General features: G+C 40.6%; 1 protein-coding gene across 1 annotated transcript in view; it reads right to left on the bottom strand.

Annotated features, from left to right (window-relative positions):
* Positions 1-6504: 6504 nt before the first annotated feature.
* CDKAL1 (CDKAL1 threonylcarbamoyladenosine tRNA methylthiotransferase) overlaps positions 6505-25381 on the bottom strand; it is a 1263425-nt gene continuing 1244548 nt past the window's right edge. Inside the window, exon 15 of the mRNA XM_082258657.1 lies at positions 6505-6970. Coding sequence (XP_082114783.1) covers positions 6776-6970 — 195 coding nt within the window. The 3' untranslated portion in view covers positions 6505-6775. The remainder of the gene's footprint in view (positions 6971-25381) is intronic.

Below are 25381 nucleotides of genomic sequence, written 5' to 3'. Positions count from 1 at the left end.
CACACATGAACTTTAATGGCATCCCAGTAGGGATTCCATGTCCATAGGGTTCAATATTGAGCCTACCCTTTGCAGCTATTACAGCTCTTCTGTGAAGGCTATCCACAAGGTTTAGGAGTGTGTCTATGGGAATGTTTGACCATTCTTCTAGAAGCACATTTGGGAGGTCAGGCACTGATGTTGGAAGAGAAGGTCTGGCTCGCACCTTTTAATTTGCTATTAAATTAGCTTAACTTTAAATAAATATGCATTTTTATGCATCATAGCCATAGACCACAATATTTTAGTATTATGCCCATCCTTAAAGAACTATGGGCACATTTTTTTTTTTCATTTTAGAGCAGGAGAGGGTTATAACCCTTATCAGATTTTTTTTTTTTTTGCCATCTGTGTCCCACTGTGGAGATTTACCTTAACTTCCTATCCCATACCCAAACAGGAAGTGAGAGGAAATCCCTGCAAATTAAGGGAATTATATGGGGACCCCTAAGTCACCAGAACTAGTGTCCACATTGGAAGATTTTCCCTCTATTACTTTTCTGAGGACAACCCAAAATATGTTATTTTCGTTTACTTTCACTTTCAATGATAACAGTAAACAGGACAAATAAAGAGGGTGAATCTTCTTAACTGGGGCACAGACAGCAATAAAAACTGACAGGTGTTCTAATGCCTCCCCACTCAAACTTTAAGTGCTCTTTTATAGAATTGCACCCAAATAATCACAAATGAATTTTATTTTTATGCACAGATACTCATATGGTGTTAATTGGATTTTTTTTTTTTTCTTTTTGCATTTTTTAGCTTTTGCACACAAATAATGTATATATTTATAATAAAATAGAACTAAAATAGTAAGGATAAAATTGTACACACCCTTCCCCAAACTGAAAGCCTAGCACAAACATTGCGCTGGTATGTCCATAAAAAAATGGATATATGGATATGGAAAAACGGAACCAGACATAATTCAAACAGTAACCCCAAAAGTGAAGTGTTTTCCTCAAACACCTGCAAGAGGTATTGTTTCTCCTCAGATTATAAATATTTTGATTCCTGCTTCTGTCCCTATTCAAATCTTAGTGATTTCAAACGCATTTCCAGATGTGCTTCAACACTGAACACCAGATTTTCATGCTATTCAATTGTGCCACTCACATAAGTGATGTGTCACTCAATGCTCAGAAAACGTGTAGGAGCTTCTTTGGGGCATGATTAAGTGTTTTTGGCTCCAATAGACTTCAATGGAAGTGCCTGAAAAATGCCTGATAATCGCATCTTTGTCGTGTGATTTCAAGCACAGCAACTGCCCCTGTTCTTAGTACCTAACCCTCCCCTGGCTAAAACAAAAATGCTTAAGCCTGCTGTAAAATGTGCAAAAAAAAAAAAAAAAGTGCAAAAAGTGCACCAAAATCACATAAATAATGATAATGAAGGGGTGATCTCTAAGCCATAACAGTGATTGCATACATGCAAAGGTGAGCATCATGTAACAGTACATTACTGTTTAAAGAGGGGGTATTAAAGAGATCATAAGGCTCAATACGATTCTCCCCCCCCCCCCCCCCTCACAAGGCTTCCGCATTTCTTGCATGATTTGCTTGACCACATGCATAGTAAAAGTGTAAGATCTCAACCAAAGCATTCTTACCCCACACATCCCAGATTTAAGTGTCACTGTTCTAGCTGCTTTGTACTATACTTGCCACCTAGGAAGTCTCCCTGATGGTTTTAAGAAGTGTTCCAGTAGGGACAGAGAAGTGGAAAAAAGAGTCTTTGTCCCCTTTTTGTCACCAGATACCTTGGCAGCAAGTGTTCATGGACCTGTCTTGGTGTATAGCATTATTAGGAACTTAAAGTGGGCCTTAACTTAAAGAGTGAAGATTTGCTATGGTATAGGGCAGTGATGGCAAACCTTGGCACCCCAGATGTTTTGAAACTACATTTCCCATGATGCTCAACTATACTGCAGAGTGCACGAGCATCATGGGAAATGTAGTTCCAAAACATCTGGGGTGCCAAGGTTCCTAATCACTGGTATAGGGATTGTCTAGAAATGGTATATGTGCCTTAGAAGTACCATACTTCCAGAAAAATAGAGCATTTCCTGGTATGCAAGTGTGCCTAGGCACTCCTGTGCCTATAGCCTCATATATGTATTTACAGTGTGAGGGGGAATGCTGCCTTTGACTAGTCTAGAGATATATGGAGTGAGATTTGTTTATGTCCCCACTGTGCTGCTCATTTGTCTATCTTGCTAAAGGCTCTGACATGAGGATGCAAAACCATTGCTCTTCCAAAATGGTCTCCTCCATTCAGAGACACAGTGCAGAGCAAGGCATGATTAAGTCAGTAACTTGAAAAGGTCAAATGCAGAAAGATCCCAGGCAATACCGGTGGACTATTCCTTTGCCCTCTGCCTTTTTCTGAGCACAGCTTTCAGAAATTGGTTCCTCTTTAACAGCACTAGTTGATAGTACTGCAGTCTATCCCAAGCCCTTCCCAGACTCCACAGTACATACCATAGGGGCTGCTATGTTGATCAATATGCCAATGCACCAATGTTTGCAGAATATTTTAGGGGAATGTTTTGGATATACAGTAAAGGCTATTGCCTATAGGAGACATACGATTATGTAAGATGATATTTTATTAACGACAGTTTAGTTTAATGGCTAACTGAAATCATATAAAGGAAATAAGTCACTCTTGGCAGTGATGATAGTAAAGCAGGGAAAGAATAAACTGCAAAACAGGAACACAGGGAATTGATTGTAAATGGAACCAAAGAGGAAGTCATAACATTCCTGATTAGAAAGTGTTGTTTACTAAGGAGTTGCAATGTGTTAGAAAAGTCAGCCATTTATCTAAAATGCAAAGGAGCTCATAGGTCACATTCGATGTCAAAAATATGAGCCCTATTAAAACCTGCTTTATGAGGCATCCATGTACACATTCAATTTTAAACATCCCCAGTATTACAACAATGAATACTGTACTCCAGAACAGCATAATGCATTTCAAAACACCAATGTCATACCAGTGGTTGCGGTCTATGGACTTTAATTACCTGCAGGAAATAGGAGTGCACATCACTGCTCCCTGTCTAATATGAAATGGTGCACAATTATCCAATCACATCGTCTGGTATATGAAGCAGTCACACAAACTGAAGAGCAAGTCATGCACAACCTGAAGATGCCACATCTAAATGAGGAGAGATTAATCAGCATTTGTGCTTGCTGCCTTTATATAGTGTGCGTGCCACAACATTATCCCAAAGCAGGCAATTGTGACTGGAAAAGACATGGATTTCCTTGTGTACATGAAGGAAACATTAAGTAAAACACATTTGAGGAGGTATTTTTTTAAAAGAATTTATTTGCACACAGTTGATTTGTAATAACTTTCAGCATTGTTATGATCATGAAATTTCTGTTACATTCCCATTACAAAGCATTAATTGTTTTTGGGTATTAAAGTGTATTGATTTCAAAATTTTTGTTAGTTTTGGATAGAATATAGATGGATTAGAACACCTGTTAGGGTTCATGCACACGGGGTAATTGTAGGCAATTTTACCACCTAGCGTAAATCTTCCAATGCTTTCTCGGGCCTGGGGAACCACATGTGCTGTATACAACCTGCCTTTCAAATGAATGGCTGATGAAAGTCATACTCTTGTAAACACTGATGCTTCTGGGCGTCTGGGTTTACTTGCATGTGTCCATTGGTTTTTCCCATATGCAAGATACTTCAGACGTGCATGTGCAGATACACGCCGATGCAAAGAAGCATCAGTGTTTAGAAGAGTATGGTCACATTTAGCCATTCACTTCAGTGACAGGCTTTATGTGTCATATGCAGTTCCCTGAGAGATTTGTGTAAGGCATAAAGAATGCCTATAATGGACCCTGTGCATTAACCCTTTTAAGTGACAGCTAAGTGGGAGATTACCCCTCACTTTGCAATGACGGAATTTCACTTCCTATGGTGACTCCAGGACAGGAAGAAAAGGGAAAGCTTCCCAACAGAAAAAAAAAAAACACTTTTTAAAAAAAAATCATTCCCTATTCTATCCAAAACTAAAGAAAAAACTTGTCTTCACACTTAATGTAGTGAAATGGTCCAATGCAGGTGCTGAAATCCACCCAGTTAGGCAGTTTACTATGCCAGCAATACATTATATAATAGCCTAAGTTACTCCAATAGCTTTCATGCTCCCACACCTTGGTAAAGATGAATGCAAAAGCTCTGTTTGTAACTTACACTTAGATTCCCTTTCCCGGGGAACAGCTAGCATGTTTCATGCAGTTGGCCAACAAATGTCAGGAAAACATCAGACATTTATTAGATGGACAGTTTCAGTACGGTTTCTTTAAAACACATTTATAAACAGCATTGAAAAACCAAAAATCAAGATTCTTAGAGCAGCCAATTTGATTTGAGCATTCACTTTCAAATTTATTTGGCAAATAACCACTGATATTCAATTTGATTACTTGCTATGGGCACACAATTTTGCTCTGATCCGAATAACAATACCAAAGCTCTAATGTACTTGGGAAAAGTGGAATTTGGCTGTCTGTGAAAAGTCGCTGTGTACCATTGATTTCTATTTGGGAAAACTCTGTTCTAAACAATTCTTAACAATTCTGAAAATGTTATTTTACTTGGAAAATAAAAGCTCAACATAAAAAGCAGGGCAATGTGACTATGAGCAACAAAATCACTAGTGTAAAGACTTAAATAAGATTTCAATTTATTATAAATGACTGTGCTGTGTGTGTAATTAAAAATAAAACATAATAATCCAGCTTTGTAAACCCATTAGGACTATTGACTAAATCAGTGCAGAAGATCACCTAAAGGGTTTATACATTTATCCAAACTAACCAATTTATGTTAATTGGCAAACAGAGTTCGCAATGTGTCTATTTTAAATGCAGTTTGCCAGTTTACCAGCCCTTCCTGTCCAGACATTTCCCACTGGCCTTCATTTAGGATTACCACTGCACCAAAAAAGAAAACAAAACTTGATTCACATTTATCATAAAGATAAGGTTGCTAGCTATCCAAAGATTGATGGACGGTCTGTAAAACACAAAGGCTGAGATTTCCCTTTAAATCAGAGAAATAAAAATGTTCATAATAAGCATTGGTTTTCTGTAACTTTCAGCCAATCACAAGGTTTTTATCATTGTATTCTGATAAAGGACTGCAAACTGAATGTGTTGATGGCATCTGATAATGCCAACATTGCTTCTATAAAATAGTACTGAAATGCAACTTATAAAGGCAATTACTACACTATAAAATCATTGTGGGCAGCTTACTGTGGGATGTGACTTTAAAGTGCTAAGCTGTCCATAGGTTTTCAACAGCTGTCAATAAAAACTATATTCTGGAACCTATCTTAAGGTCAAAAACAACATCAGCAAGCCCTCCTCAAGGCAAACAACCAATTAAAACTTGTTATCACAGTCAATTACAGATAAACATATTCTTTAATGAAAGGCCCCACTCGTATAAACCTGAGCTCAACTGTTATTTCAAAGGGTATTGTTTTGAATGTATTGTGTCTTCTAAGTAAAAAGCACAAAGTAAGGCAGGCCATAGATGTTGTGATTTTCTTTCCTGCAACCATGGGCTGCAGGAAAGAAAATCGCTTGATTCCCCCATCAACACAGTTAGTGTTGATGGAGAAATTCCTCCCACTGAGCTATTGTGTTTTGACATAAATCGCATGCTGAAAATCTGATATGGTGGTTGTATCTAAGTCGATTAATGGATCGACTTGGGAAAATTCAGCCAGCCTATAGATGGTTTGAATTTCAAACAGTCCCTGCTGAACCGGCCCAGAATCAAAACATCTATGGCCGACTTAACTGTAACCAAGTAAATCCGATTAAATAAAATGGTTTACTAAAAAAAAGTTTAACTCTGCCCAAACGAAATTTATAAAATAGGAAGAATTTTTTAGATTTAAAATAAAAGGTAATCTAACACAAACAGCTACAACTCAGTCACTAAAGAGATCCTAATACAGTTTCATATGACATCTGAATGTCTTGTTCAACTAACACATTTGTTGAAAGTATTCCTTGTAGAAGACTTGTCTGACTGGTAAACTTATGTGAAAATCAAAATTAATTCAGCTCTTGGAAGTAGAGAGCTCTCCTGGAGTGGGCTGGCATAAGAATTTTATTAAAGCCAATGTATAGTAATGAACATTAATAAAATAAACTCAGTTATTTTTAACTCCACCTATGAATAGATTTTTTTCTACTTTTGCACAATTTGCTTTTTTAATTTACGGCTGGACAAATTAATCAGCATTTCCTAATCAGGAGGCAATTTAGTACAACTTCGTAAAAACAGTGGTTTTAGGAAAAGTGATTGATGAAGATGACTAGCAAATATAATCAGTTTGAACCAATATTTGTTTTGACACCAAATGAACACATCCCTAGTTCTCACTGAATGGTTTTTAGAACAAAAAAAAAAAACTGGTATTGATTGATCTTGCACCCTGCATGTGAAAAATGACCAGCATTATAAAACGAATACACACTGTACAGTTCAGCCATTGAATACAGCTCAGATCTCTAAAACTCTGCACAGAGATGGACTTAAATAAAATCTGCACATTTTGCTATCTGTACAAATATACAGATAAAACCCAGACATTTATATATAAAAAAAAAAAATACACAAAATTGTAGTTTGCTGAACATAATTCAGTACTCCTGCAGTTTTTCTAACAAAACCATATTCAATTTCCTACAACCTCGCTGTGAATGATTTTTGCTCCTAGAAATGCAATAAAAACTCCTATCACTGCTGCAATAAAGTAAAGTATCTTCATCTGTTCTCCGCCGTCACCCCAGGCCAGATGTAGGATGGTCTTGTGTGCATCAGAAGATTTTGGTTTTGAAAGAAAACGGTTTTTCGGCAATGATTTACTCTCCTGTAGAGAAAGTTATCAGAATTTTTATCAGAACAATTGACATCATTGGCTTTAACAGCAGTTAGATATACAGTTATTCCAAGTAGTATTTCAAGTGATTAAAGGTAAACATCACCTACTGTATTTGCAGAGTTAGATATTGGAATAATTAAGCTTTCAATATTTATCTTCATCCCTGGTCATCCACATGTACCTATGTTTAACACATTTAAATAAGCTGAAAGCACTGCAAAGAACCTGTTGATTTGCCAGGAATGTAATGTGCTCTTAACATCCTGTTTGGACTGACAACACAGCACCTTTTGTGCTCTGAATTTCCAAGCAGTGTTGTCAGCCCTGTCAACTCTAATTACAACAACCTGTCTACACACAGTATTTAGCAAAGGGCTTTTGGGGGATGTAGTTCTGGGTGGCATCCCCAAGTAGACAGGAACTAACTAATGGGCAAGAGATTTACAAGTCTGGCGATGGGGCCACAGGAAGTAGTGGCTTCTCCTGACAGGAACAAGGCAAAGTGAACATAGTCTAAAGAGAGAGTGAGGTTTTTTTTTTAGTAAATTTAGATAAGGTTTGGACAAAAACTTTATGTGCTAACAGAGATACAGAAAACTTGAAATGATACATTATATTCACGTCTCTGGTAATCCATAGCATGTATCAAACATATTTTTGTAAAGAATAAATTGATCACTTTCTTAAAGGATTCCATATATAAATACATTTCTAAAACACAACGAAAAGGCCATTCAGCCCTGTCAACCAGCAAAAGGGACCTAATGTAAACCTTTTTAAAACATTTTAATATTGTTGCTCTGTGTGTGCGACTTCACATATCTGTGAAGCCACATGCCATTTAAAGACCAATTGGACCTTCCATTTTTATAACTTTGATGCAGTTAGGTGGCATACACTATAATGAATACTATATTTTACTATATATTCTGATGGTTAAGACACCCTCTACTAGCAGCATATTAGGAAGTTAGACTTCTGCTTAAGGCAAAGTGCAGTGATCTGGAATTCCGACAACACAAGGCAGGCCATACACGGTGCAAATTTCATTCCTGCAACCACGGGTTACCCCATCAATACAGACAGTGCTGACAGGGGAATCCCTCCTGCTGAGCAATCATTTGTTCCCGGCAGATTATTGCTAGTGGAGAATCCAGCAGGCTGGTTGTACCCAAGTTTATCAATCAACTTGGTACATTCAGCCTGCCCATTACCTTTCAGCAGGAATTCAAACCATGTATGGCCGGCCCTAGGACATAGTCAGCTTCTAGCTTCAGCTTGTTCAGTTAAAGCGGTTCTAAAACCAAAACATTTTTTTACCTAATGTATTTCCTGTATTAAGGTAAAAAAAGGTTTTAAAATTTGCTGTCCTCCCCCACCTCCCTAAATACTTACCTCAATCGATTTAGCTCCTCTATTCCCATTCCCATTTGGACTTGGGCAGCGGGAGCTCCTGCTGCTGTCAATCAAATGCTGTGAGGAGGAAGCAGATGGTGGGGCCAAGCCACATTGCTCGAGAGCATGTGTGCCTCCATAGCTGTTCAGCAGTTGAGCTGCGAATTTAGATGCGGTTCAGATGCAAATTTGTGGAGCTGGCGGTCACTGGCGTCTAACACTAGCTGGTTGTTAAGGAGCAGGCCAGGAAGCCAGCCGCCGCGTCCTTAATAATGGATAACTCATCAGCTGTCAGCGGGAAACGAGCGAGCGCTCCCCACCCCTCCCGAACCATACCAGGCCACATGCCCTCAACATGGGGGGGGGGGGCGGGGTGCCCCAAAGCAAATCTGAATCCAGGCTCTAGACCCCAGTTCCCCCCCCTCCACCCCATGTGAGTACTACTCATTCACCAAAAAAAGTGTCAAAATGAAACAAAAACAGTGCAACAGTTCTTAAATAGGTAAGGCCCAGCATGCACCAATCGGTGACGTTACAGTTGGGCGGTACCACCCGGTAACGCCACCTGGTGGCTCCGCCCCTTACCGATTAAGGAAACGGTCACAGGACGAAGCCAGCAGAAGCCTTCCTCGTGGGCAGAGCTTTTTTTGGTGGGTCTCGTGATTGTCGATGGATCTACATGGGGGGGAACATTGTTTTTAATTTTTAATAAAGCAATTGTCAAAAGCAGAGCCCCCCGTGCCCCAAAGCACCACCCCATGTTAAGGGCATGTGGCCTGGTATGGTTCAGGAGGGGGTGCTCACTTGTCCCCCCTTTCCTGACCTGCCAGGCTACATGCTTGGATAAGGGTCTGGTGTAGATTTTGGGGGGGGGGGTCCCATGCCATTTTTTATTTTTTTAGATTTTGGCATGGGGGGTTTCCCTCAAAATCAATATTACCATTTTATTGAAATATTTTGGCTTGGGGTTCCCCTAAAATCCGAAAGGGCCTGGTATGGATTGGGAGGACCCCCATGCTGTTTTTTTTAGGATCAAATTTGTGTTCAAAACTGAGCCGATGTACCATTCACATGCATTCCCATAGAAGGCAATAGCCTAGACTTTGCATCTAAACCGCACCGCAGTGCTAAAAAAAAAAAAAACAGGACTCTTTTTGCAGGGAATTTCGCACTGCTGCTGCACCACACATATGTGAGCCAACTCCATAGAGAGCTGGTTTAATTCACGTCATGCGAATCGGATGCGGTTCAAAACCTAACCAATTCGCATATATGTGAACCGTGCCCAAAATGGGAACACACTGAGTTAATGGTTTCCAGAAACAAGTGTATTGAAGGCATGCAAATTTTAAAATGGCTGGTGTTAAAGCTAATCACATGGGCAGCACCAAAGCAATACAGATATAAACAGAGGCTAAGATGGAACCATCTTCATCTATAATAGTTTAGTTCCAATTTAAAAGTTATAGTAACACATGAGATAACTACTGAGTAAGACCTTTATAAAAATGTCAGAAACTGGTAATAATTAGACCCCCTCCCCTTGTTGGCCACCAAGGCCGAGTGTTTTGTATTGTACACATTTTCAGCAAGTTTGCATCAACTTGTTTGGGCGACATTAGCATGTTTAAAAAAACTGGAAAACAACCCGATTGCCCAGAGGACACACATGGCTTGTGAATTAACATTTACATGGTTCATAGAGTAGTTTCATCCCCACTAAGTCCTATAATCCTCCACCTGTATGACACCAATTCTAAATCACACTGTGCATTTCTTAGTAGCAATTAGCTCTGTCTGTTCATTTTTTGCCTTTGATATTCTCTTCCTTCAACATGCTAATAACTGTTTACCTCCTAGAAATGCTGCATCTGTGTGGGGTGATGAAGACAGACAGTGCACAGTGTTTTTGTCTGTGAAATTGGATGTAGTGTCTGCGTCGTGCTGTTCAGAGTAGCAACTCACAGCTTTGCCTTAGCGGCATGCTGCAAATTAATTTTCCTTCAGATTTCATTCAATCAGGGACCAATGTTCATTATGCTTGGAGAGGGGGAAGAGTGAAATTACACTTAAATGCTATTCAGCTGCCTCCAGGAAGGCTATTATGTAAGCGTTGTGAGATTAGTAGGAACATCAAGCATTTTATTTTTCTGTGTGCCTTACACAGCACTGATTTGTTTTAGTTTCTGTTTAAAAGATGTGGCTGTGTAATCGCAAACGTGAAAAATTCTAGGCTGTAAATGTATAAGCATGTCGGCAAAGTGCTGATTTATTAGGTCATTTGATTCGTGGCTGCTGAAATTTATACACTTCAATATTTAATAGAAATACATGGAACTGTACCAGCTATATTAACATTTTGGTTATAGAAATGCCAATTGCACAAATACAAAATAAAGAAATTATGCTCCATATACTATTTTGTTAAATGTTTTATTACAGTTCTACCAGCATTACTTAACAAATAATTGCTTCAGATGCCCAGAAACAATAAAGGTAAGATTTTAAGCACAATAATCTAACATCTAATATGTATTTTATGAGGCCAATTGGCTGTCCCAATTTCTAAATTTAGACAATGCTATGATTTTTTAAGTCAATACCAGTTCCTACCTTTTGTTTGTAAATTGTTTTTGCAAACATTTGGGGGGAATTCATAAAATGTGTCTAAGACACTCTTTAGAATTCTGACGGACCTCCAAATGACAAACACTGCTGCGGATGACACATTCATGTACTTGAATTAAGTGAAAAAAAAAATGCAGCAAAATCCTCCAAAAAAAAAAACAAAACATTATACATGCATGTGAATCATGTGCATTACCACTTAAAGTACACCTAACAACAATAAAATCCAATGCAAATAAAGAAAATTAGTGTACAGTATATGAATGGTGGGGACTCCCTTTGCTGAGCGGGTTGTATCTAAACACCTCTCAATTGCACTATTACAATGGCAACAGTATATGAACAATGGTGACCCCCCAAATAATGTCTGGTAAGTGACACACTTTATATGAAAATAATTAAATATATCATTGAGTCTACACTTCTACATGTGTGAAACCAACACCAACAAATTATTCCACAGTAAGCTGTGCTTTGCCTTTAACCACTTGCCTATCGGCGCATTGTAAAAGGACGCCGGCAGGAACACTCCCTCGATCCAGGCGGGCGTGCATATGACGTCTGTCCGTTCCCGCTGCTCTCTCGCCACCCCGGGGCTCGCAGCACGGCGATCGGGGATGCGGCATGTCCGTCGGGACACAGCCCATTCCTGATCGGTATAAAGAGCCATTAAAAAATGGCTCTTTACCATGTGACCGGCTGTATCACATTCAGCCACATGCACAATACTCACGCACGCCCCCAGTGCGAGTACCTGTCACCAGCACATCAGGTACTCCGATGACAGGGACTCGGGTACTCCGATGACAGGGACTGGGCTACTCCGATGACAGGGACTCAGTTCCCCGAGTCCCTGTCATCAGAGTACCCGAGTACCTGTCCCCAGCCCATCAGAGTACCCGAGTACCTGTCACCAGCCCATCAGAGTACCCGAGTACCTGTCACCAGCCCATCAGAGTACCCGAGTACCTGTCACCAGCCCATCAGAGTACCCGAGTACCTGTCTCCAGCCCAGAGTACCTGTCTCCAGCCCAGAGTACCCGAGTACCTGTCTCCAGCCCAGAGTACCCGAGTACCTGTCTCCAGCCTAGAGTACCCGAGTACCTGTCTCCAGCCCAGAGTACCCGTCTCCAGCCCAGAGTACCCGAGTACCCGTCTCCAGCCCAGAGTACCCGAGTACCTGTCTCCAGCCCAGAGTACCCGAGTACCTGTCTCCAGCCCAGAGTACCCGAGTACCTGTCTCCAGCCCAGAGTACCCGAGTACCTGTCTCCAGCCCAGAGTACCCGAGTACCTGTCTCCAGCCCAGAGTACCCGAGTACCTGTCTCCAGCCCAGAGTACCCGAGTACCTGTCTCCAGCCCAGAGTACCCGAGTACCTGTCTCCAGCCCAGAGTACCCGAGTACCTGTCTCCAGCCCAGAGTACCCGAGTACCTGTCTCCAGCCCAGAGTACCCGAGTACCTGTCTCCAGCCCAGAGTACCCGAGTACCTGTCTCCAGCCCAGAGTACCCGAGTACCTGTCTCCAGCCCAGAGTACCCGAGTACCTGTCTCCAGCCCAGAGTACCCGAGTACCTGTCTCCAGCCCAGAGTACCCGAGTACCTGTTTCCAGCCCAGAGTGCCTCAGTACCTGTCTCCAGCCCATCAGAATACCCGAGAACATGTCATCAGCGCACCCAAGTACCTGTCACCAACCCATCAGAGTACCCGAGTCCCTGTCATCAGAGTACCCGAGTACCTGTCACCAGCCCATCAGAGTACCCTAGTAACTGTCACCAGCCCATCAGAGTACTCGAGTACCTGTCTCCAGCCCAGAGTACCCAAGTACCCATCTCCAGCCCAGAGTACCTGTGTATCTATCTCCAGCTCAGAGTACCCGAGTACCTTTCTCCAGCCCAGAGTACCCGAGTACCTGTCTCCAGCCCAGAGTACCCGAATACCTGTCTCCAGCCCAGAGTACCCGAATACCTGTCTCCAGCCCAGAGTGCCTGAGTACCTGTCTCCAGCCCATCAGAATACCCGAGAACATGTCATCAGCGCACCCAAGTTCCTGTCACCAACCCATCAGAGTACCCAAGTACCTGTTATCAAAGTACCCGAGTACCTGTCACCAGCCCATCAGAGTACCCAAGTACCTGTCTCCAGCCCTTCAGAGTACCTGAGTACCTGTCTTCAGCCCATCAGGGTATCTGAGTACCTATCTGCAGCCCAATAGAGTACCTGTCTCCTGCCCATCAAAGTATCCGAGTACCTGTCTCCAGCCCATCAGAGTACCCAAATACCTCTCTGCAGCACATCATCGTACCAGAGTACCTTTCCGTAGCCCATTAGAGTACCCGAGTACCTGTCTCCAGCCCAGAGTAACCAAGTACCTGTCTACAGCCCAGAGTGCCTGAGTACCTATCTACAGCCCATCAGATTACCCGAGTACCTGTCTCTAGCCCATCAGAATACCCAAGTACCTCTCTGAAGCCCATTAGAGTACCTGAGTACCTTTCTGAAGCCGATCAGTGTACCCGAGTACCTGTCTGCAGCCCATGCCTTCTAGATTAAGTGTTGTGGTGTTTGCTTTCCAAAAAGGGTTCAGTTTGTGGGGGGTTTCATTGTCCTGGTGCTCCAGGGCCTTCAAAAGTGTGACTGGTTGTAATGAAATTATGTGTGTAATTTATGCTCCTAAAACACCTGACGGCGCTCCTTGCACGTTGGGTCTCTGTATGTGGCTATGCTGTGACAAAGTCTCACATATGTGGTATTGCCATACTCAGGAGGAGTAGCAGAATGTATTTTGGGGTGTAATTTTTGCTATGTACATGCTATGTGTTAGAAATATCTTATAAATTGACAACTTTGTGTAAAAAAAAAAAAAGTTTTCATTTTCTTTCCACACGTTCCAAAAACTTGTGGAAAAAAATGACATGTTCAAAAGACTCATTATGCCTCATCGAATATATGTTGGGGTGTTTGCTTTCCAAAATGGGGTCATTTTGTGGGTAATTTGATTGTCCTGGTGCTCTAGGGCCTTCAAAATGGTGATAGGTAGTTAGGAAACTATATGTCTAATTTATGCTCGTAGAACACAGGACGGTGCTCCTTGCATGTTGGGCCTCTGTGTGTGGCCAGGCTGTGTAAAAGTCTCACACAAGTGGTATCGCCAAACTCCGGAGTAGCAGAATGTATTTTGTGGTGTAACTGCAAGTATGCATATACTGTGTGTGAGAAATAACCTATTATGACAATTTTGTGTAAAAAAATAAATAAATAATAATTTCCTAATTTTCCAAAGAAAAAAAGTATCACGGACAGTACTCAATTGTCTAATTTTCCAAAGAATTGTGGGAAAAAATTACAACTTCAAAAAACTCAGAATGCCTCTTACTAAATACCCTGGAATGTCTACTTTCCAAAAAGGGGTAATTTGAGGGGTATTTGTACTGTCCTGACATTTCAGGGCCTTAAGAAATGAGATATGCCGTCGGTACATCAGGTGTGATCAATTTTCAATGATTGGCACCATAGCTTGTAGACTCTATAACTTTCACACAATAATATTCCCTAATTTGGGTTATTTTTACCAAAGATATATCAAAATTTTTATTATTTTTTCACTTATATCGCAAAAAAAAAAACAAAAAAACCCAGGGGTGATTAAATACCACCAAAAGAAAGCTCTATTTGTGTGAAAAAAATGATAAAAAATGTGATTGGGTACAGTGTTGCATGACTAATTATCAAAGTGTGAGAACGCTGAAAGCTGAAAATTGGTCTGGGCAGAAAGGGGGTGTAACTGCCCTGTATGGAAGTGGTTAAATATTTCACCAGATGCATCTAGTATAGATTAAAAAATGCTTTAAGCAGACTATTTCACTCTAGATTTTACTCCTGCCTTTGTTCACAAAGTTAGATTTGGTATTAATTACCTGCAGTTTTGTTATCTATGAACTGGAGGTAATTATTTTTGAATTTGGTGCAGTAATAGCTCCACTTTGTAAAAGGGCTTTATTCATTTACTGAATTCCCCTGAATGACTTTACTGTAGCCATGCTTGGCAAGTGAAGAGATACTACAAACTTATCAGAAGTAATCACAGATCAAGTATTGTGCAGTATTGTGCAGCTGGAGCAACCTAAATTCTACTCACTTTCACAATAATCACTAAAAACGCATTGGGAGCTTGTTTGCTGGAGTCAAAAGTTAAGATCAAGATTACAAAATGTCTAGGCCCACATAGATGGAATTCACATCAAAGTGTTGTGGTAACACATTACAGTGCCATGTATTTAAATAGGCACTCAACGCACTAGAGTTACTGCTAAACTAAAAATCACGTGCATTGGCAGCCCATAACAAATGAATTGGCTGTCCTAATGCAATGCAAGATAGCAAGCAAAGAGTATGTAAAGGGGTCCTTAACTTATTCCTGCCAAACATCCGCATATTTGCGGCTTCTTGGTGGGTGGGCTTTAACGGCGAGAGCTGCATGTATGTGGCCCAAATGTAAACATTTCTGTGCTGAGAGTGCACACCCAGCACAGTTGCCGGAGGAGATTTGAAAGCTCCTGATACATACTTGCAATCAGGAATATCGTGATCATGTGACCGCTGTGACAGTCAATCACAACGGTCACATGACCCCGAATGTCCGCCTCCTGGCATCTAGAAGCTCTTATAGGGATGGGAGGCGGCGGTGGGTAGGGGTTAAAGTATGGCTGACCATTGGTAAATGCATTCAGGAGAATTCAATAAAGCAGTATGGTCACTTTTCTAGTGGTATAGTCCCTTGATTATGGCCTGCACCTAACTAATGAAAGCCTTGAAGTAACATTAAAGCTTCAGTTTTTTTTTAATTTTGAATAAATGTGTTATACTTACCTGCTTTGTGCAATGGTTTTGTACAAAGCAGCCCTGATCGTCCACTTCTGATACTCCAAGCTTTTTCTCTGCAGTAAGTACCCCCCATAGAAAGCCGCTTTCTTTGGTGGGCACTCGCTGCCGGTCTGCATCCATTGACACAGACCGGGGGGCCCTCATGACAGCATATGATTGATAGCATTGGATCCCACTATTCTCAATGTGCCCAGTGAAGAGGCTGACAGCGGCAAGAACCGCTGCTCTCATGCACATCGCCGGTTCGAGAACTGACTTTTTAATTAATCTAAAAGGTGAGCAAAACCAATATCTCTATAGTGATAAATAATAATTGTATATGTGAAAAAATAAGGTTAACTCGTATTAAACAATGTACATCAAATACATGGAGAAATAGTCCCATAATATATAAACTTCAATGAGAAATACATAAAAGTCCAAATGGGAAATCTTGAAAATTATGAAAGTCAATATGTAAAAATCCTAAACCACCTCACAGACAAGTGTGCCAGGTCACTTACCAATCAGTAATGATCTCCAAATGATAAGAGATCAACAGTGCAGAAATTAACCAATTGGGGACCATCACTCAGGATATAGCTGACTCCACCACCTTAGGCTGGGGGGACCATATAGCACAGAAGGTCTTTTTTTATCTTAAATGTGCATTTCATTTTTTTGTAGCAGGAGCCTGGAAAGCATTGCACCAGCCATCAGGAGATCACTGATGCCATGCAGGTCTCCTGCACACTGTCAGTGTTATCTGCTTGCCCATACATCGCGTGCAGGTAAGCCGATACTCCCTGACAGGAACACTCAATGAACTACCACAGCACTCCATAGCGCCATGGTAGTTCATTGAGAAATACAAGCCGACAGCCGTTAAGGATGTTGGGCCTTGTAGTTCATTCAGACTCCGAGCTGTGGATATGACTGGGAACATGTTACATGGTCCACCCTAAAATTGGGTGGAACATGTAACATGTTCCACCTTAAAATTGGTTGGAACATGTAACATGTTCCCAAAGGTGAACGTATCCTTTAATGCATACAAGATTATGTATTCATTACTTTATTAATATATTTGAATGTGTTTTGCATTTACTTCATTTGTTGCTAGAACAAAGACTGCCTGCATCCTAGCAACCAAAGACACAGTTACACTAAACTGACAGTGGGTGGCGTTTGATTGGGGAACTCAGAGACCAACTCCCCATCAAGTCCACTTTGCCTGTGATTGACAGCGGATGGCTGCAGCTTTAGAATCCACTCACTGCTTTGCGCTGTCAACTGAAGGCAAAAGGACTAGTTCCCCATCAGATTGTCTTTCCTGTGATTAATCTGAAAGCTGCTATTGGATTAAAGAGCAGCTAAGGAATCTGCCTACTGCAATCTGCTGTCAATAATGGGCAAATCAGCCTTCGCCCACTGTAAGTTTAGTGTGACGGCATCATTGGTTGCTAGAATGCTAGAAATCAATGATGGAAATGTAAGGGACATTCAAAAATTACAGAAACTCTGCTCATCAGGCTTGGCTGACACTAGCACGAAAATTCTTAGCCATGTGCCTGTCAAAGTGATCGGTGCAAATGCCAGGGAGGGAGGAAGGAGTGTCCAGTATAGACATTCTGGGATGCGTGATTCCCAAGGCTGTAGGTAACATAGTGATAGGTGTGCACAGGACATACAAAGGCACAGAGAAACACAGTGCACAGGTGCTGGTAATGAGAGGCTGGCAGGAACTCACAGAGAAATAGGTAACTAATATAAGTGCTGAAGGAGACATGGTGGTGAAGGAAGACTGAATGTTGACAGGAGTGCACAGGGTCACTGGAAAAGCATACAGACTGGGAAACTCAAGGATCAAAAGGTGCAGGCTTGGGAGCACAAGCTGGAGTACACATGGATTACAAGGCTGGAATGAACAGGAATTGCAAGGCTGAATGCAGGCTGGAATATCTGATGACACTGGGGAACGTTGAGGTGTCTGAGACAATGCAAAGAAGGCAATAGGGAGCAGCTGTTAGTATGGGGATCTGTTGCTTAAATGCTGAGAAATACATGCACTGACGCATTAAGACACAGACTGGCCATGGATTGACTGAGGGGCCAGCAGCCACTGACTGGTTGTACACCAGTGACAGGGCCCCTATACACCCTGATTGTTACTTGAGCATCATATCAGACTGCTAGATAAAGCCATTTATGGGAAGGCTTAAACTTTGGTTGCCTACAATGACAATGTTATGTAGCACCCTTTAGTGTCCAATTAGTGACAGTGGAGGCAAATCCATGTTTTCGGCTCATGCTAAAATGAGTCTTTGAATCTGGGTCAAAGGTTTACTTCAGTTCAAGGCTTGGTGACTCATACAGACAGATATCTGGGCAAAGATCTGTGAGTACTTCAACGCAGTAAGGACCCTAAAACGGGAAAGACTGTCACATATAGCAAGCCTTTCATGGATGACAGCTTTGGGCTTATAGCTTTCCTTTATCTTGCCTGGGAAATCTTCTGTAGCAGTCAGGTGGGCTAATGAAGAAACAGCCAGGCAAGCTGGTAGTTCCTGAAGTCAGTGGAACTAGGATCAGGGTCTACAATGGAGTTGCAGTCACTCCTGTATGCGACCTTTTGTGCTACTTTCAAAAGGAACAGAAAGTTCCTATTTCTTAAAGAGATTTTAAAATGCAGAAGGTTTTTTTTTTTTAAATTGCGGTGCGATTGGCTCCTGCTGCTGTCAAAAGTCAGTCAGCCAATCAGAAGAAAGAGGGGATGGGGCCAGGTCATGACCATGTGTCTGAATGGACGCAGGGAGCTGTGACCCAGCTCAGGTGCCCCAAAAGCAAGCTACTTGCTGTGGAGGCACTCAACAGGAGGGAGGGGCCAGGAGCAACGAAGAAGGACCCGAGAAGAGGAGGAGGATTGGGGCAACTCTGTGCAAAACCAACTGCACAAAGCAGGTAAGTATAACATGTTTGTTGTTTTTTTTACAATCACTTTTAAGGGACTTTTTCTTTTCTATCAGACTGTTAGCTGCCGGGAGTGAGATCAATCAGAGGTTGTACATAGAGAAGAAGAGGAGATCAATCAGAATTGTACATAGGGAGGAAGTTGGCCCTGATTTTTGTTGCTATCAAATTTGGCATCCTATCATTCCTATTCAACATCCAAGTTTTTACCACCAAATAAAACATAAAAACCAAGCTCAAAGATTGTTCCTTGTGGAGAAAGTATGGAGAATACTTGTTGCCTGGGTGTGCAGGATTGGGGAAACCGATTACCAGCGGCTACTTCGGGGGTGAGTGCTACAGTTAATTTCTAAAAATGTGCAACAACTAAAGAAAAGGAAAAGAACCATTGAACAAATTGAAAAGACAGGAAACAAGGCAACTCTTATTAGAGGATGTTAAATAATTAGGTATAAAAAATATTGTCAAAATGTATAAAAATGTGTATATTAAACATGCACAGTATAACTACAACATCACAAATGACAACTGGCTTTACAGGAGACTCTTGTGACCGCACATCAAAAAATATGACAAAGCTTGCAGATAGCATCCTGTGGCTAGGTAATTAAAAAATGATCCCACAGCACAAGAAAATAATAACTGGCAACAGATATGTTCACTTCAAGATTTAGGATTAATTAACCTCAGTATCCAAAGTCTCTCTCATCCTACAAACACATTTATTTGTCCATCTAAGAAAAGAAAAAAAAAATCCCAGGAGCCAGGATCTAGTCATGCATTATTAAATAGCCAAAATACACTATTGCTCTTTGGAGATAACAGAGAGACTGATGGCCTTATTGAACACTCAGAGCTTAACTAGAAAAAACTTTTACTGAACTACACACTGAATATAAGAAAAATACTGCCTTGGCAGAGGTGAACCATGAATAATTTGACTGTGCTTACTCAGTGGCCCATATTATTATAAAAGAAAGAGCAACAAAACAATAACCATTATAACCATGTCCAATGTAGTTTATTATGTCAATGGTTTAGTGACTAAGTGAATAGAGTGATGTCACCTCGTTAGGTATTGGTTACTTAAGAACACTGAATATAGTAAATAACAACTGAACACTGGCAAAATGTAAAAATTTATTTTAATTTCTCCATATACATATTAGGCATGTTTGTGTTTTTTTTATTATTATTTATGGTTGCAATCATTCTTGACTGCCCATCTTTAACCACTTTCTATGTTAGCATGGAGGCAATTCTGCCACTACAGTCATTACTCATCTGTTGCCACCACCTTGGGTATTGTGGTCACTATGAAATGTGCAGTGGGAGTGTAACCCTTTAGTGATGTCACAACTGTAATATCTGGACAGCAAGATTAATGGACAGCCTAGTGTTGAATAGAGAAAATGAACCTCAAGATATCTCCTTACCACCAATAACCCTGTCCTTGGTTGACAACAGTGCACATAAAGGATAACCTCACAACATCACAGAGATCAAGTGTTGCTCCTGACTTGTACTGTAAACTTTGGATAATTTACCATCTTTGCATACAAAAAATATTAATAGATGAATAGTTTTATCTACTGTAGACTGCATTTATGCCACTCTTTATATACATAATTGACAGATATTATGGTCTGTTCTTCACTTAAATCATTTTACCAATAATTTGTGATAGACTTAAAATTCTATTGAAACTAAATACAACTGTAACTTGAAAGTAATCAGAATTGTAATTTGAGGGTACAGATCAGGACTTAAAGCGGAGTTCCGGGCACAGAAAAAAATTTTCAGTGAACATACCCCCGGGACAGTCAGGGCTAGTACATTCCACAATGGCTAGCCTCTGATCTGTCCCGGTTCGCACTTACCTGCAAGAAGAAATACTCACTTATAAAATTTCTTCCACAGCGTTGCCATCTCTCTTGTGGGCAGCTGAAGCCGGCGCGATCCTCTTCTGTGTCTTCTTCCGCGTCCTCTTCTCCCAGAATGCGCCTGAACCGGCCCCTCTCGTCACTTCCGGTGCGGCGCCGCATTCCTCCACAGCTTCTGGGCATGCCCAGAAGCGGTTTAGCAGGGAATGCGGCGTCGCCCCAGAAGTGACGAGCGGGGCCGGTGCTGTCGCATTGATTCCTGGGAGCGATGACGTTCAGCTCCCGGGAATCATTGCAAGCCAGGAAGTGACGGTGGAGCCGCTGCGCAGAGGGAGGAAGTGAAGAATAGGTGAGTATATTCGATCTACAATTACAAGGTAAGTACAAAAAAAAAAAAAAACCTAACTATCCAATTCTGTTTCAGGTGAAGGAGAACAAGCGGACTGGCACAAAAAAAAAAAAGATCGATTTTGTGCCCGGAACTCCGCTTTAATGTTAAAAGTAACATTTGCCGATCTGGATGTGTTGCAAATGTATAGCATTTTGAAGTATCCATTGTTTCCACACAAAAATGCTTCATTTTGACTTGCTGACAAGGCCTGCTCATAGCTGCCCATACCTGGATATTAAAACTTTGCACACTCAATTCCTTTAGGGCAACATGGTACATTTAAACCTCTCTTAGGCATACTTTGGCCAAACCTGGCAATGATCCTCTTGGGTATAGATAACCACTCTCCTGCCTAATTTTAATCAAAACTGATTTTTCTGGCTTGAACAGAATAGGCAAGGATTAAAACATGTCAGGCTTTATTGTCTTAACAATTATTTTTTCCTTGTGGCACCTGAACAAGAATTTAGGGTACTGTGGTCACCAGCCCTGGAAGCTACAGACAGAAATAAAGCCCCTCACAGATTTTTTAACCTTCTCCTCTAAGCTATATGTGTTCTTTGCTGCTGTCTGTGTGCCCATTAAGGCTCGTACACATGAAACTAAAATGAAATATCCTCCGATTTTTCTCTCTCATGCTCAGCGGTCATAACCGTTTTTAGTTGACAGTGCATAATGTTCACAAAATTTCTCGTCCGATTTTTTTTTTTTGGGACGTTTGTACCTAGACTTCCGGGTCATCAGCAACTTCAGATCATGCACGGTCTTTTTTATCCGATTTTTTGCGGACGTACTGCATACACATTAAACAACAATTGGTCGTGCTGGGGACGGACGATACACACTAGCCGAAAATAGTACAATTTTTACCTCGGAGGGGAATTTTCGGCAGATTTTCTACTAGTGTGTACCCCACTTTAGAAAGCTTACCCATCACGTAAAGCAGAACTAAAACCTTCTTTTCAGCCAAGGAAGCTGCCATCTTGGCCTTCTTTAACTGCCATGGTGCTGCATATGTGATCAGCTATGCCTCCAGCCATTTGATGGATTGACAGTTTGGTTGAGAGCACAAGCAAATGGGACAGTTAGCATTGCTAGCATGCTAGGAATATAACCGTTTTTAAAAGTGTTAAATCTGTGGGATTAGATCCACTTTATGCCCAAAACACATGCACGAAATTCGTCTGGTGTAGCAAAAACTGTCTGAATTTCAGTACATCTTTATCGCAGCCTGTTTAACAATCGGCTTCAGACGAATAGTATATGCGTTGCCTAAATAGCTGTGGTGCTGCCAATTAGTGACAGCTCCAATATTTCTCTCTCCCCATGTTTCCATTAATCACAAAAGTTTTGCAGTGCTATGATATATTCATCCAGAATTTGTAGTATTCACAGTTGGTCACACCCCTTTATCACCTGATTATATACATGTACAAACTATTGGGATTTGAGCACAGGTATGTCTTGTTTCTGTTGTAATGCAGGTCAGTGACCAGACCTGAACCTAGTAGCTCTTCCCTGCCTTGTGTCTGTCTGCCCTATGTTGGCCACTGTAGCATTTGCAGTGGCAAAGCAGCGAAGAACTAACCATAAGAGAGTTTATTTTGATGCAGTTGGCCAACTTAAACATGTATTGTAAACTAAAAATTCCTGTTTTTCATTGCAGAGTTTGATGGAAAGGGTGTATAGCAGTGTGCAGAGGGTTTATCCAGAATGTATGGAATATTAAAATATCAGTAAACATAGCTGAACTTTAAAAAAAATAAAAATATTACACAGCTAATTCAGTATTTACTATTCATTCTACTATATTCTGTATTTCAAATACATATGTATCTGTGCAAAAATCAAATGCATATAAAAGGAAATAGCTGCAATAATTATTTCCTCCCTGTTCATATAACAGCATACGAGCGCCGAATCACTGTACATATGCTTCAAGGCGCATTACAGTCTCCTTTCCCCATAACATGCTTGTCACAGGGATATTAATATACGTGAAAATACATCTGATCAGAGTTTTGGATGATCTGTTTTTGAAGTCATTTCAAAGAACCTCTCAGCTGGAACCAAAGTCATCTTGAACCAGAAAGCTGTCATAAGCCTGCTAGAAAATTATTTAACTTCCCATGTCCTCACAAGCATTAACGGTGTGCTTTTCGTTAAAAATGCATGTCTTATTAGATGCCAGCACAAATGCCAGCTGAGAACCTTTGTAACAGCAGAGCAGTCTCAACTACAAAGCAGTGCTAAAGTATCTGAAATATATGCAAAAAATATGTAACTAGCTGGAACATAGTATGATAACTTTTTAAAAATCTTAGTACAATCATACTTTAACATTCTGGATTTGGTTAGTTGTGCTTCCATTGAGTTTAATATTTCTTCTTTAAAAGTAACACCTATCATTTTTTTTATTTTTTTTTTGGTAGGGGGGTTGTATTAGACTGGATAATAACAAATTCTGTGGTCTACAGGGCAGTATGTAACTGAAATCCATGATAAAGGTCTAAAACAACTCTGTTGTTATATGGACACAAACACAGCAGGACTATTAGGAGAGTTGGGTGTATTTTATGGTAGACTGCAGGTACTGTAAGACTATTATAATGTGCTCAGAGACCAACACACGTAGTTGGGAACTAATATCAAGGGATTGGCGGTAATTACCCACAATAACAAAACAGCGGTAATTCCGGACTTCAAATTAGAATAGTGGGCACACATGAAAGGCTTGGATGTCTTTATGTGCCTTCTGTGCAAGATAAAATAAACCTGAGACATTAAATGAATTAAATTGCAGAAAATAGGGAAACATAAATCAAACACAATCACAGAACAAACTTAAGATAAGCAGGAGAGAAATCCCATATTAATCTGCTAAATAAAAGCGAGAGAACACCACATTTTCTGTCTCAGCAAGAAGGGAGACGGACTCCTTTCATCTTGTTTTGGCAGCAGCAAAATAAACACCAGGCTTTGCTAATAAGGTATATTATAAATTATTAAACTGTTCACTCTATGATCAAATGCATTTCAGATTATTTTTCAGAATAATTCTCTACTCCTGACTGCCAGAAGAGATACATTTGGTGGGCTCTTATATAGCTGTTCATTGATCACCATCTTTGTGAGGCTCTTGTCTCACACTTTAACTGCCGAGCATGAAAGAAAACACATTCACTTCAAAACCTCAGCTATGGCATCTGCTGATCACAGACTAGTTTTTTTCCCTACTGTACTAGGGATGGGTTGCCTGTTAGTCAACAAAATCTTGATACTGCTATAACAGTGAACTAGAAAATTTGTATATTTTATTTTTAATGGACTCAAAACATGCTTAAATGCTTATCATTTCAGTGACTCATGAGTACATTTACTACTGGAAATATTAATGATGGTTGGTAGTAATCATCATGGAACAAGACTTAAAGGATATGTCATACCATATTATTAGAGAAAGTTTACATAATATATAATTAAATTAAAGACCAGAAATAAGGCGACAGTACTACCTAAAGGCAATATCATCGAATTTCATTCCCCAGGTTAAAAACTATACGAATGTGACTAATAAAATTGCAATAATAAATCTGAAAGACCAATGTATTTACTCAAAAGAATTCCAATGAATACCAATTCCTAAGCACAGTAATGCGCACAAATCAGTTAGAATCAATCTTGTAACTTGTGTGATTTCAACAGAGTAAAATCAGAAAAGGTTTTCTATGGTTTACAGCGCTTAAATCAGGGCTTTTTTGCCTTGCTGTCCTAACACCTAAACTATACTCACCTCACAAACACACCAGAACTCATTCTAAAGCATTGCTCAGCTTCAGCTGTGACAAGGATGCTATAAAAGTTTTATCATTATCCAGACACTTGTGTTCCAGCAGAACCTCTGATTAGCTGGTTAAGTAGAGACCGCGCACACTGCCTGGATGAGGACATTGCTTTTATTGTTTACAAAGGAAAAGTAAAACATGATCTGCATATAGGCTTAATTTAAATTATCTAGGTCCTTTGGTGTATCCCTGAATGCTAGTGTTATTTCTAATTACACAGGCTAGGGGTTCAATTGCCAAAGCAAATAAAAATGGGGAGAGGGGGCACCCCTGTCTGGTACCTCTCCCTAGAGGAACAACTCATGGGGAAAGTGATATAAGGCCTTGAAGCCTTGGTGTTTTTGAGTGAAATAAATTCCCAATTGCGTAGATAGTTGTTAAATAATTACTGGGTCTGTCAGCAAAGAATCATTAATACGCCACCTA

Source organism: Pelophylax lessonae (genome assembly GCF_965119305.1).
Source record: "Pelophylax lessonae genome assembly, chromosome: 5".
Lineage (NCBI taxonomy): Eukaryota > Metazoa > Chordata > Amphibia > Anura > Ranidae > Pelophylax > Pelophylax lessonae.
Note: the sequence above shows the minus strand (reverse complement) of the source record. Positions and strands in the feature narration are given on the sequence as shown.